This window comes from Podarcis filfolensis (genome assembly GCF_964270895.1).
Source record: "Podarcis filfolensis genome assembly, chromosome: 8".
Taxonomy (NCBI): Eukaryota; Metazoa; Chordata; class Lepidosauria; order Squamata; family Lacertidae; genus Podarcis; species Podarcis filfolensis.
Window position 1 is genome coordinate 71,747,485 of NC_139611.1, and position 12,476 is coordinate 71,759,960.

Sequence of the window (12,476 nt, forward strand, 5' to 3'; positions counted from 1 at the left end):
AAAAGAGGAGATGGGGGGGACGAGACGGACTTTCTGCGTGGGAGAACTCTGAACGGAGTTTTGCAAACGAACCTGTTCTAAGGGTAGCGTTTACATTAGCAGCTTAAAAGGTCGTGGACCCCCTGCTTCTGTTTTTAAAAAACTGCATCTGCACGGTGTTATTCACATCACAGAGGGGAGCGGGGATGGCTTCACCTGACCCGTGTGACCTTTTTGGATTCTGGGCCCTGCAATGCCCACCCCACCCCCAAAAACTCCTTGTCATGAAGCTGTCTGTCCCTGACTCAAATGTCATTCTTAGGAAGTGTTCACATCACAGTTTACTTCGCATCCAGTTTCCTAGTCAGACTGATGTTTTGAGGTGGAGGGAGGGGGGGAGAGAGAAAGAGAGAGACAGGATCAGACAGAAGTCTTTGTGAAGAAACTACAGGATCACTATGATGACTGTAACCAGCATGATGGGAATGTGATTTCAAAAATCAACAGCAGGAGAACATTGGATGTGGAATAAATGGTAACGTGAACACACTTTCATATACCATTTTAAAAAAACCGTCAAGCAGTATATATAGATTTTATGAAATGAATAAATGCACCCCAAGAATTAAGGGATATAGTACTTTTTCATTTGCTCTGGCTCAATTCTCTCCCTACCCTGCATCATCACAATGTTTTCTCAAAGCAACCTCATGCTGCCCTTGCCTTTAGAATCTTGAAAAACAGCCAATGAAAACAGAGTGGTGACACCTTCCAATTTTATTATATAGTAAGATATGATATGCAACTTATTCACAATATTTGAGTGGATAAATAAAATCATATACAGAAATAAATCCTCTCCGTCAAATCTACAGGGTTTTTTTAGTATCAAACATAGAGAAAGAAGAAATGACAGCAATGACATATTAGCAAATTTACTGGGGTCATAGGTTTATTAACAGTTTGTGAGCAAGGCTTCTCAGCAATAGTGACCCTCAAAAAACACCTCCCTGCAATGGAATTTGGAAGACGAAACATACCCAAGTGTCCCACTGAAATTGCGATTGATACTTTATAAATTATAGCAGTAGTGTCAAGGTAACACTATGTATATTCCTCTTAATTACCATTTTCAGATTAGTAATGTCAGTAATTAGCACTACTGAGAATCTATCAAAAGTCAATTGCTAAGGGTTCCAGACAGCTTGCAAAACAGAAAACCACTTTTGCCTAGATCCCTTTGGTAGATATGAATTGATTTTAAAGATTCCCATTTATCCCTAGTTGGGCTTTAGGCATGTCATATATCACACCAAGTTTAGATTTTGATCCAAAATTTTAAAGCTCTGCTGGCTCAAGGCCATTCCCCATTGTCATCAGGGTTCTCCATGTCTATTTATCTTGTTTTGTATAGTTCATGGTATAAGTTGTCTTGGGCAGGTTATCATTTTCATTGGAGATGTGTTAAGGAGACTGTTTGGAATATATGTACATAAGAATAAAAAAAGTCTGAATCTTTCTGCTCTGGATTTTGAGGCAGGACTCCAGGACCATTGCATGGAGGAAGCGACAATTCAGGTGTTCTCTGCATCCTTGCCAGAAGCCGGGAGATTGACAGCATTAGCACTGTCCAGAATCGTGTTCTGGTAAACCACCACAACCTGAAGAAAGGAAGAAAATCAGCCTGGGAGGGTGTTGGTCTGCTGCTCAACTTGTGAATAAAGGGGCAGAGTTTGGAAAACTACCTGAGGATAACAGGGCTGCTTAGTAGGGGCAGGGGCAGGCTACGTAGCCCAAATAGTGTCAGGGACTCTGCTGAGGAGGGCTGCACTGAGGAGGAATGGTGGAAGCATCCCCCTGCTCCTGATCCAGATCCTGAATCTTCCCAAGAGCAGGAGGACAGTATAGATTTGGAACAGTGGTTTGCAGAGGGACATAGTTCAGAAGGCAGAAGCTGGGAAATACTGGATGGGGAAGAGCTAGGAGAAGAAACACTGGGAGAGAGAGAGAGTTAACAGATTCCCTTTCTCTGGAAAGCATTCCTCCACTCAGCCCAAGGTCAAGAAGAGCTAAGAAAGTGGCAGAGCAGAAAGCACACAAAGCACAGAGGGTGCAAGATCAGATTACAAGAAGTAGACGTGACGTGGGATGAAAGGGGGTGGAATTCTTAATTGGGAGCTCCGCCATTTCCAGGAGATGTGATTTTTGTTCTCTCGCTGTGATTATTAAAGTTTCTAACTGGTAAGAAGACTCCTTTTCCTTTGTTCTGCTTATCTACTGCCAAGGTGGAGAGGAAGCTGGTTCCCTGAAGCATGACAAATAGCTATGTCCTCCAATACCTCACTGTCACCCGCCAGCCCTGAATATCATATTTGACATCATGTGTAAATCTTAGAGCTGGTATCCAGACTATGGACTCTGCCATTTTGACCCCTAAAAGGTCTAAATTCTGAATGACAATGTTGCACAATTTCTTAGGTTTTGCATAGTTTTGTGCAGTTTTCCATAATATTTGCTATTCATGGGGAGAGGCAAGGGACTAGGGAGGGCATCCCACCTCTGAACACCAGAAATGTTGTTGAACCTCATTTCTGGCCTCAACAATTTTTTTAAGCATTACTCACACACCACCAGTCTTATCTAGGCAGCTTTATGAGCTAAAAAAGGGGTGACAAACTGCATCCTTATCTCTCCCGCCCCATTGGGCAAAGTTTGACAGGTGAGCGAGGTAACCCACCTGTCAATGGCATGATGCCAAAATGTCAGGTGACCCATTTTTGCCTGCTTGGACAATCAGCTGATTATGAAGATTTGCAAAGCTCTGCATGTGGAGCTGTTCAAGCCCAACAATCAACTGATTGCCCAGAATGGCAACAGCCTAGAAAGCTGCCTGCAGAGGAATCATTCACTCAGAGGTTTGGCTCAAATATTATTTCCCCTACAATGAGGAACTGGGAAGTGCAATCTGAAATGCCTTCATTTTAACTGAGCGCTTGTCGTTTCCAAAATGCGTGCAAATAGACACATGTACCAGGTGGGAGGATTTAAGTTCCACAGTTCTGAGAAGAAAGTAATTTCTGGTTAAATGCTAGCTTCTCCACAGTGGCAAGCTGGCAGTGCGAAGCTAAGGATAAATTCTATGAGCATCCCAGATGAAGAATTGCAACCCGGATGTGGAATACTATTTGGACAACAACCCCTACCCCTTACGAGACAGTAGAGCAAGCAATCCCACTTCCAGAATCCCCACTCGTTTGCTTGGATTGCCAAACTCCACTCCCTTTCTAATGTTACCGTTTCTGTGTGGGTTTTCAAGCACACCGTCTTGCACCCAAAGGCAGCAGTGGAGATGGAGATGCAGAATTCGAGGATGGTGAATGCCAGGTGAACAGCCATCATTCCAGACAGTATATTCTGTGAATGAAAGATATGTCCCGATAGTAAGAAATTGCTCTTCTTTACCACATATATCTATGTAAATAAGGAGGCAGGCAGGTGAAGGCTTGCTGAGGGCAAAGTCAGGCTGGTGGGCCAGTGCTTTGTTCCACTTAATGGACCAGCTTCCTTTGATCCCCCACTTGCTCCTCGGCCATGTTACTGTGAGTTTTTGAACTAGAAACACCATATTGAATGCTTGCTGTTCCACCTCGGCCCCTTGCACCTTTCTTTCAGGGTGCAAATAGCCTGCAAGTGGTTCTGAAGTTTTTAATATTTGATGTTATATCTCATTTTTAACATTCTCTTGGGAGCTGCCCAGAGTGGCTGGGGAAACCCAGACAGATGGGTGCAGTATCAATATACTACTACTACTATTATTATTATTATTATTATTATTATTATTATTATTTTCATCATCATCATCTTGCCAGGACATGTCCTCACCTCAGGGATGACTTTGGTTTCATAACACCTACGAGCCAGTTTTGTATCAAGGTTCCTGCACCAATACCTGGCATGAAACCCCAGGCCTGAAATAGCCAGAGATGAAGAAAGGATGATAATCCCAAGGCCAGCAGCTATGGCACTCACCACATTCAATCCCAGCATGCTCTTCACCTACAGATGGAGAAGAAAAACCATTGTGTCTCTGGCCAAAGACCCTGATGAGAGTAAGCACCTTTAGGAACAGCCTTCAAGATGAGGTCCCCACCATGCCCTCAAGACACCTGCCAAGACCCCCTGTCCTTTCCATATTGTATTCAGATTGTATTTTTTTTACAGTTAGGTTCTTTGGCCTATTGTTCACTGGGGGATGGAACAGGGCTGTCTGTTCCCCCCTGCAGTCACTGTTTTATTTGTTTGCAGGGTAGATGTACATTGCCTTTGTTTAGGGCCTTCTCGGTAGAGGCACCCTCTCTGTGGAACACCCTCCCTTCAGATACCAAGGAGATAAATGATTACACAACTTTTAGAAGACATCTGAAGGCAATGCTGTATCTGGAGGTTTTTAATGCTTGATGTTAATATTGTGTTTTTAGACATGCTGTAAGCTACCCAGGCTGGAAGAGGAAACCCATTCAGATGGACAGGGGAAAATAATGAAATTGTTGTCATTGTTGTTTAGGGCCAGAATTCTGAGCATCACCAGCGTTTCTGTGAAATGGGTACTTTGTGGTGTTCATGGCAATTTCTTGGATTTTCAAATGTGCCCCCAGGGCCCAAAAAGGTTGGTAACCCAAGCCTTAAGGTATTTAACCCAGGCCCGTTCTTTGTGTGTGCCAGGAGGATTTCAAAGAAGACCCCTCTGGTTCCTGACTTATAAAAACTTGGGGGAGATCTTTTGGCATCTGAACCCATTAAACTGGTTTTCTTATAAAGCCAGCCTATTTACATATGCATGAACACGAGTCTTTATCTGGAACAATCTCTGGATGTTATGTATGTCATGGTGGGGGAGGATAATATGTTGTCACTCAATGCAACATTCATCACTCCTGATGAGTGCCTGGGACTGATGGCAGTTGAAGTCCAGCAACATCAGGGGGGGGCACAGATTCCCCATCCTTGACCTGTGTCACTCCAACATGTCTCTTTGGCCCACCCCAGTTGCCAGGCCCCATTAAGATAGCAACCACTAAGCAATGAACTGCATTTTACAAGGCAGCCTCAGAACCCCAAGTCTAGGAAGTGTCCTTAAACGGCAAGCAACACAAGTCACAAATTCTCTCTTTCTTTTTCATCAGACTCCTCACATCACACAATCCCATAAGAGGATAGTCACCAGCGGCTTCTTGGGGTTGCTAGCAGCTGCCACAGACAGGGATCCTGAAATGAGGTACTGCAAGAGACAGACAGAGAGACAGAGAGAGATAAGGGGCAATGAACGAATCTCCAATGGACTGACTGTCTGGTTCTGTCCACTAGATCATAATCAGAGGCACTGGTGGAGGAAGGGGGGTATGGTAGGTGCAGGGTGTCATCTCTGGGGGGGGGGGTTACATCGCCGTGCCGCCCCCCTGGGATGCTCGCCCTGCCCCCGGGTACCAGAGCAGCTAGCTCCGCCTCTGGTCAGAGAACTGTTAGATTGGGCATCATCTGACTTTCTACAAATGAAAATCACTAATACTCAACCTGACATCCCTCGTACAAAGGCCATTCAATCCAGGAGACCTGTTTGGGTGAACAGATCCACTTAAATCAGGAGATTTTTTCCATTCAGATCAGGGGTCTGTGTTCAACAAAACAACTGTTTCCATGCTCTCTGGTAACTGCTGCAATGCTTGTGAAAGCCTGGCAGAAACTTCAGCTGTTCTAAGAGAATGTTGTTCTGATGCTGGATTGTTGACCAGGACTAACCAAACAGAACATATTGCACCCTTCTTAACAAGCTGTGGATCTACACACGGGGCGAGGGGAATGCTATAAATAAGTCAGAAATCACAGGGGTCAGCAAACGTTTTCAGCAGGGGGGCAGCCCACTGTCCCTCAGCCCTAGTAGGGGCCCAGACCATATGCGGGGGGGGGGGGATGAACGAATTCCTATGCCCCACAAATAACCCAGAGATGCATTTTAAATAAGAGCACACATTCTACTCATATGAAAACACGCTGATTCCCGGACCGTCCACGGGCCGGATTTAGAAGGCGATTGGGCCGCATCCAGCTCCCGAGCCTTAGTTTGCCTATCCATGAATTAGATCATTATAACAAGGGGGGAGGACTATGGAAAATCATATTTAAATATTTCCTGCTCTCTGGCACCATCTGCTGGTGCATGTTTATAGCGCATTCAAAGCATTGTTTCTTTACTAATGTAGCTGAGTTCAATGACCAAGCACAGTTCGAAGCATTGGTTCTTAGGGCCCTAATGGTTTGGGACTCAAGTATCCAATAGCTATTGCCTCCATGACCTGCTTGCAGGCTTCCCAGAAGCATCTCGTTGGCCAGTGTGGCAAACAAGACACTGAACTGGTTAAGCTTTTGGTCTGATCTAGCAAACTCTTCCTATGTCCTTAGTTAGACCTGCCTGCTTTGGGCAGCCATTAAGCAAACGCGGAGCAGAGGGCAGGTTTCAAAACACAGCACTAGCACAGGAATTATTTGACAGAGCAAAGGTGAATCCTGTCAAACTTCTCTTAGGCTCAAATATGAAGAATTACCAGGATTCCTGTCCAATACGGGGTCATTATGACTGCATAAAGCAAGAAGTCGTTAGACGCAACATTCATCACAAGCCCAAAAGCCATTCCCGTGATGCCTATGAGTATCTGAGTGATCTGCAAAGAGAAAATTAAACATGATGTTACCCTGATCTTGTTCATCCTTGACGATATAAGTACAATTTGCCTATGACAAGTTCCCTAAATGATGATAAACTTCAGCAGGTGGGTGGGAAGGTGGGTGACATTTTCCCTTTTGAAATATGGAAACATTTTTTGACTAGTGGAACCTTCAAGTCTCAACACTTTTATTATGGCATAGGAAGTCTTGTGCCATAATAAATGTGTCTTATAAATGCCGCGAGACTCTCGTTTTTGCTGCAATAGTTTTAATGCAACTGCCCCTCTGAAAATGATCTGATTTGCTGCAAGAAAACAGATTCAGATCCTGCACAGGTTTAGCAGGGGGTTAGCAGCAGGTCACGTTAACCGAGGTCTGTTTCATGCATTTTGTTACCTATCACAGTGGATATGTGGGTGTTCATCTCAGCCTTTGTTCACACAACAATTGCTCACCCATTGTCCCAGTGGCATATTAGCTGCTTGGCTACGGTCAAGGTACTGATACCAGGAGACCTAAAGGATTGCCCTGCCCATTATACACCAAACCAATCACTGCATTCTGCATTCTGTTCCTGCAAGTACCATCACACCTGGAGATCTTCCAAATCATGTACAGATCAAAGCTTTAGTGTGTCGGCACTTCCCTTTGGAACTTCCTCCCATTAAATATCAGTCAGGCACCATCCCTAGGGCCTTTTCAGGTGCTTCTGAGGACCTTCATTTCCCTTTTTAATTTTTAATTTCATTTTCCAACAAACCTTTTAGGATGAGATTCTCACCGCACCCTTTACAGTGGTACCTCGGGTTAAGAACTTAATTCGTTCCGGAGGTCTGTTCTTAACCTGAAACTGTTCTTAACCTGAGATACCACTTTAGCCTCCCACAGCCGCCACGCCGTCGCCGCACAATTTCTGTTCTCATCTTGAAGTAAAGTTCTTAACCCAAGGTACTACTTCCGGGTTAGCGGACTCTGTAACCTGAAGCGTCTGTAACCCAAAGCGTTTGTAACCCGAGGTACGAATGTATCTGTATTGCATTTGGAATTGCTTTAAAATGTTTTGTTGTTGCTGCTGCTGCTGCTGTTTTTCTGATTATTTTATTATCCATCGCTTTGGGATGTTTCATGGGAAATGATGATGATTTATTACTTGTACCCGGCCCATCAGACTGGGTTGCCCCAGCCGCTGTGGACAATGCCACCATAGACAAAACCAAATAAATAAAATGCACACATTGGAAACCAAATTGAGGATTGTGCATTTGACAGTCTGAATATTGGGCAAAGGAAGAAAAGGAGCACAGCCATGTTGTTTGCCTTCCACCCTTGTTCTCTCACCCCTTGGGTGAACAGGCATATTTTCATGGGGATCCACCCCGACCTTTAAATTTAGTACAGTCATACCTCTTGTTACGATTGCTTCAGGTTAAATCTTTTCAGGTTGCGTCCCACAGTGACCCAGAAATACCAGAAAGGGGTACTTCCGGATTTCACCACTCACACATGCACAGACGCTCAAAATGACGTCACGCACATGCGCAGAAACGGTGAATCATGACCTGCGCAGATGCGGGTTGTGTTCTGTTCATGTTGCAAACGGGGCTCCGGAACGGATCCCGTTCGCAACCAGAGGTACCACTGTATTTTGCCCCACAGACAGATAACTCTGCAAGCTCTGTTCCCACAACTCTCACCCCACCCCTTTACAGAACCCTAAAACTTGGGAATAATTGGCTCCATTCCCTAAAACAGAGGTCTATTTCCCCTGCTGATGCCAAAATGTTCCTTTTCATGAATGGGCAGGCCCACCTCCTAGCAGTGCCCTCATTGCATGTTGGGCTGCACATGCTTCCCTTCCATTAAGTCAAGGCTGGGAAACCTGCAGCCCTCCAGACATTGCTGGACTCTGACACCCATCAGCCCGTCAGCATGACCAATGGCCAGAATAACGGAAGTTCCGGTCCAGCAAAATCTGGATGGTCCACAATCCAGTTTTACACATTCTCAGCAGTGCTGCAAGCTAATTCACCATTCTGATCTTACGCCAGAGGAAGCCAAAGGTGCCCTGGATACTGTCTGAGAAGCACCACTCTCAAGCTGATTGGGGAAGAAAGCTCCCAAAAGAGACAGTTATTAGTGCAGGGCAGACATGGTGGACTCAAACACTGCCGCTCCTGTTTGTTTGCACTCACCCCCAGTGCCAGCGGCTCCCCGGCATAAAATTTCTTCAGTGGCCTCTGCAGAGAAGGACTGGCCCCAGCGCTGGAGAAAATCTGAGGTTGTTGGGTCACAATCTGAGTCGGAGGCCCTGCTCCAGAGCCCTCTGGACCTATGGGTGTCTCAGAAAGCTTGTGGGGCACGATCTGAGTTGAAATAATAGTTCTCGAGCCCCCTGGATCCATGGAGGCCAATTTCTAGTCTTAACTGCCTCTCTGGGAAACAGAGAGGATAAAGAGACATGAGGATAGAGTGGGAAAGGAGAGCAAGGCACACAGAAAGAAATGGTGAAGAGTCACATTTTGGAAGCGGCAGAATATTTAGAGCCTGGATCTAGAAAAGCAGTGGCTCAGCTTTTCTCCAGGTGGAGATGCAAAGTGCATCATTACGGCTTCTGGAAATGTTTCTAGAACAATTTGTACCTAGGTCCCAGCTTTCCTCCTAGGCCCACATGAACTACTACTAAAGTGGTACCTCGGGTTAAGTACTTAATTCATTCCGAAGCTCCGTTCTTAACCTGAAACTGTTCTTAACCCGAGGTACCACTTTAGCTAATGGGGCCTCCTGCTGCTGCCGTGCCACCGGAGCACAATTTCTGTTCTCATCCTGAAGCAAAGTTCTTAACCTGAGGTACTATTTCTGGGTTAGCGGAGTCTGTAACCTGAAGTGTATGTAACCCGAGGTACCACTGTACTACTACTACTACTACTACTACTACTACTACTACTACTACTATACCCCACCCACCTGGCTTGTTTTCCACGGATTTGCATTTTCAAAGAATCATAGATTTGGAGAGTTGGAAGGGACCCGAGGGTCATCTAGTCCAACCCCAGCAATGGATTTGTTCCGATTTAGAGCTAAAGAGCCGGTTTTCCCTGGGAAAGGAGCAGGGCAAGGGGGAAACCATTCTTTCTAGTCACAGGACAAGCGGAAGTCCATCATTTCCATCATTTCAAAAAGTGCGCCTCAAATCATCTACACGCTGCGCAAAGAGTGAGGCGGCTGCTTGGCAACCCAGGATGTTTGAGCGTTTCGTAGAAACAGGGAGGGCATGGCTTTCGCCTCCCCCGCCTCAAAGCCGGCACAGATCATCCCAGCCTCCGGCACCTTCCCCTTTCCCCCTAATAAGCCCCAAGGTTTCTGTAGCGCCTCCCTTAACTGTGCGTTACTCCTTTTGCCAGAAGATGGGGCTGAGAAGCAAGCTGGATCATGGAGGAGAATCCGGGAGACAGTTCCTTCATCTTGCAAAAGCTAGGGACGAAACCCCTACAAACTGCACCCCGGCGCGTCCTGAGCGTTGGGCACCCCGTTCCCTTCCCTTACCACCTCCGGGTCGTGTCAGCAGACGCGGATCTTGGAGAGGTTGCACGGAGCGAGCGAGCTGAAGAGCTGCCTCGGCCAAATAGGCTGCTGCTGGCTGAGTGTTGCAACAGCAGAGACAGAGACAGAAAGACAGGATCAACATCTTACCCGCCTCCCTTGAAAGCATGCAGTTAGGGAATTTAAGCGTCTGCCTTTAATGGCTTTGTAGATGATACAGGGATGGCCCCAGGGGCGCGCGTAGCCTGTATGAGAATCGAGGCTTTTAGTGTTGCTGCTCCAGCTCTCTGGAATGAATTGCCAGCCAAAATCAGGCAGCTGCCGAGCATAATGGTGCTTAGGCACCTACTGAAGACATATTTGGTTTAGGAAAGCTTTCCTAAAAATGGAAGCTAGTCATTTGTGCAAAATCAGTTTTATATCTGATGTTTTCTTGTTTCTGGCATTCGTAGGGATTTTTTAAAAAAGTTTGTTAACTTGATTTTATTGTATTTAGAGCCATATTTTGTTCTATTTTTACCAAATACACCACAGCGTAGCAATTTATAAATGTGCTTACTATCATTAGAAGCATAGAACTGTAGAGTTCGAAGGGACCTCGAGGGTCCTCTAGCCCAACCCCTTGCGATGCAGGAATCTCAGCTAAAGCATCCATCACATATGGCCATCCAACCTCTGCTTAAAAACCTCCAAGAGAGGAGAGTCCACCACTTCCTGATAGAGACCCTTCCGCTGTCAAACAGCTCTTATTGTCACAAGTTCCTCCTGATGTTTAGTCAGAATCTCCCTTCTGGTAACTTGAAGCCATTGGTTCAGATCCTGCCCTCTGGAACAGGAGAAAACAATCTTTTCTCTCTTCCATGTGACAGAGATATTTGAAGATGGCTGTCATATCTCCTCTCACTTTCCTTCTTTCCAGGCTAAACATACCCAACTCCCTCAACTGTTCCTCATAAGGCTTGGCTTGCAGTAACGGCAGCCAGAATTGTGTTGGCCCAGAAGTGGAAACAAGAAGAGATACCGACAGTAGAAGAATGGAGACTAAAATTGACAGACTATGCAGAACTGGATAAACTAACTGGGAAAATTAGATATAGTAAAGATCAAAAGTTTATTGAGGACTGGGAAAAATTTGTGGACTATCTGAAAAATACATGTGGTATTAACACAACGCTAGCAGGATTTCAAGAGGCACTGTAAAAAATAAATAAGTATTGTTTATTAGAAATATTAGGAATAAGGAGGAATATTGGCAATACGAAAAAAGGGAATGTGTATGAAAGGTATAAATATGGATGATTGTCAGAGACGCTGAAGGAAGTCCAAAACAGCTATGATTTGTTATATTCGGGATGAAATGTATAATTTGATGAAAACTAATAAAATTTATTAAAAAAAAAAAAAGGCTTGGTTTCCAGACCCTTGATCATCTTCATCACGCTTCTCTGCACACGTTCCAGTTTGTCAACATAATTCTTAAATTGTGGTGCCCAGAACTGGACACAGTATTCCAGGTTTGGTCTGACCAAGGCAGAATAGAGTGGTACTTTTAGTTCCCTTGATCTGGACACTACAGTGGTACCTCAGGTTAAGAACTTAATTCATTCCAGAGGTCTGTTCTTAACCTGAAACTGTTCTTAACCTGAGGTTAAGCTAATGGGGCCTCCCGCTGCTGCTGCTGCTGCCGCGCCGCCAGAGCACGATTTCTGTTCTCATCCTGAAGCAAAGTTCTTAACCCAAGGTACTATTTCTTGGTTAGCGGTGTCTGTAACCTGAAGCGTATGCAACCTGAAGCGTATGTAACCCAAGGTACCACTGTATACTTCTGTTGATGCAGCCTAGAATAGCATTAGTTGTTGTTGTTGTTGTTGTTTTGCTGCTGTATTGATTCATGTTAAGCTTGTGGTCTATTAAGACCCCTAGGTACTTTTCATTACTTGCATTCCAGGTATCCTCATCTTATATTTGTGCAGCTGGTTATTCCTGCCTATATGTAGAAACTTAACATTTGTTCCTATTGAAATTTATTTAGTCAGTTTGGCCCAGTTCTTCACTCTGTTAAGGTCATCTTGAATCCCGATTCTGTCTTCTGCATCATTAGCTACCCCTCCCAGTTTGGGAGTCAACAATGGATTTACTTGGTCAGATTATTCTTAAAATAAAATAAAATAAACCCTACCCTTTTCACAGGCAGTAAGGCAAGCAAATATTCTGCATAAAGTCCCGCCTTTGCTACT

The 12,476-nt window shown here is 45.0% G+C and overlaps 2 protein-coding genes across 2 annotated transcripts in view; both read right to left on the reverse strand.

The window, feature by feature from the left end:
- The window catches only part of LOC310769052 (membrane-spanning 4-domains subfamily A member 4A-like), a 639,318-nt gene that overhangs the window by 29,424 nt on the left and 597,418 nt on the right, over positions 1 to 12,476 (reverse strand). The gene's annotated exons all lie outside the window — the stretch shown is intronic.
- Positions 739 to 10,649, reverse strand: LOC310768964 (membrane-spanning 4-domains subfamily A member 4A-like). Its single transcript, XM_083627959.1, has 7 exons — positions 10,243 to 10,649; positions 8,892 to 9,131; positions 6,579 to 6,695; positions 5,201 to 5,257; positions 3,862 to 4,035; positions 3,274 to 3,393; positions 739 to 1,640 (listed from the first exon to the last, which is right to left on the reverse strand). Exons 2-7 carry the CDS (start codon positions 9,099 to 9,101, stop codon positions 1,554 to 1,556), a joined length of 765 nt encoding a protein of 254 aa, XP_083484085.1. The 5' UTR covers positions 9,102 to 9,131; positions 10,243 to 10,649; the 3' UTR covers positions 739 to 1,553.